The sequence below is a fragment of the Eimeria mitis genome, genomic scaffold, assembly GCF_000499745.2.
Source record: "Eimeria mitis Houghton genomic scaffold, Emh_scaff1814, whole genome shotgun sequence".
Taxonomy (NCBI): Eukaryota; Apicomplexa; class Conoidasida; order Eucoccidiorida; family Eimeriidae; genus Eimeria; species Eimeria mitis.
The window spans coordinates 9,451-9,817 of NW_013570134.1; the positions used below are offsets into that span (position 1 = coordinate 9,451).

The 367-nt window shown below is 54.8% G+C and overlaps 1 protein-coding gene across 1 annotated transcript in view; it reads left to right on the plus strand.

Moving 5' to 3' along the window:
- Window positions 1–367, plus strand: part of EMH_0043980 (DEAD/DEAH box helicase, putative) — a gene marked incomplete at both ends in the record, with an annotated part of 1,269 nt that overhangs the window by 753 nt on the left and 149 nt on the right. Inside the window, one exon of the mRNA XM_013495908.1 lies at window positions 25–365. Within this exon, the coding sequence (XP_013351362.1) occupies window positions 25–365 (341 nt within the window). The remainder of the gene's footprint in view (window positions 1–24; window positions 366–367) is intronic.

The window sequence follows — 367 nt, forward strand, 5'->3', positions numbered from 1 at the left end:
AGTTTGTGGGGTGTCCCCTTTCAGGGGGAGGTGATGTGTGGGGTGTTGGGGGCGCGGGAGGAGACGATCCCGGTGTACGATGCTGGCTCCCGCTGCTGCTGCTGCTGCAGCATACACCCCATCAACAGCTATCTTATAGATCTATATATACACGGAAAACTAGCCAGAGTTGCTGCTGAGAATGGGATACCACCAGAGCATCTGTGGCTGCTGCTGCAGCAGTTCGTTCTTTCTCTTAATAGACTCAATAAAGGGCTGCTGCTGCTGCTGCAGCAGCTGCAGCAGCAGCAGCAGCAAAGCAGCAGCAGCAGCAGCACGCTGCAGCAACTCATGCAGCTGCAGCAAATCGTTGAAGGCATCTATACAC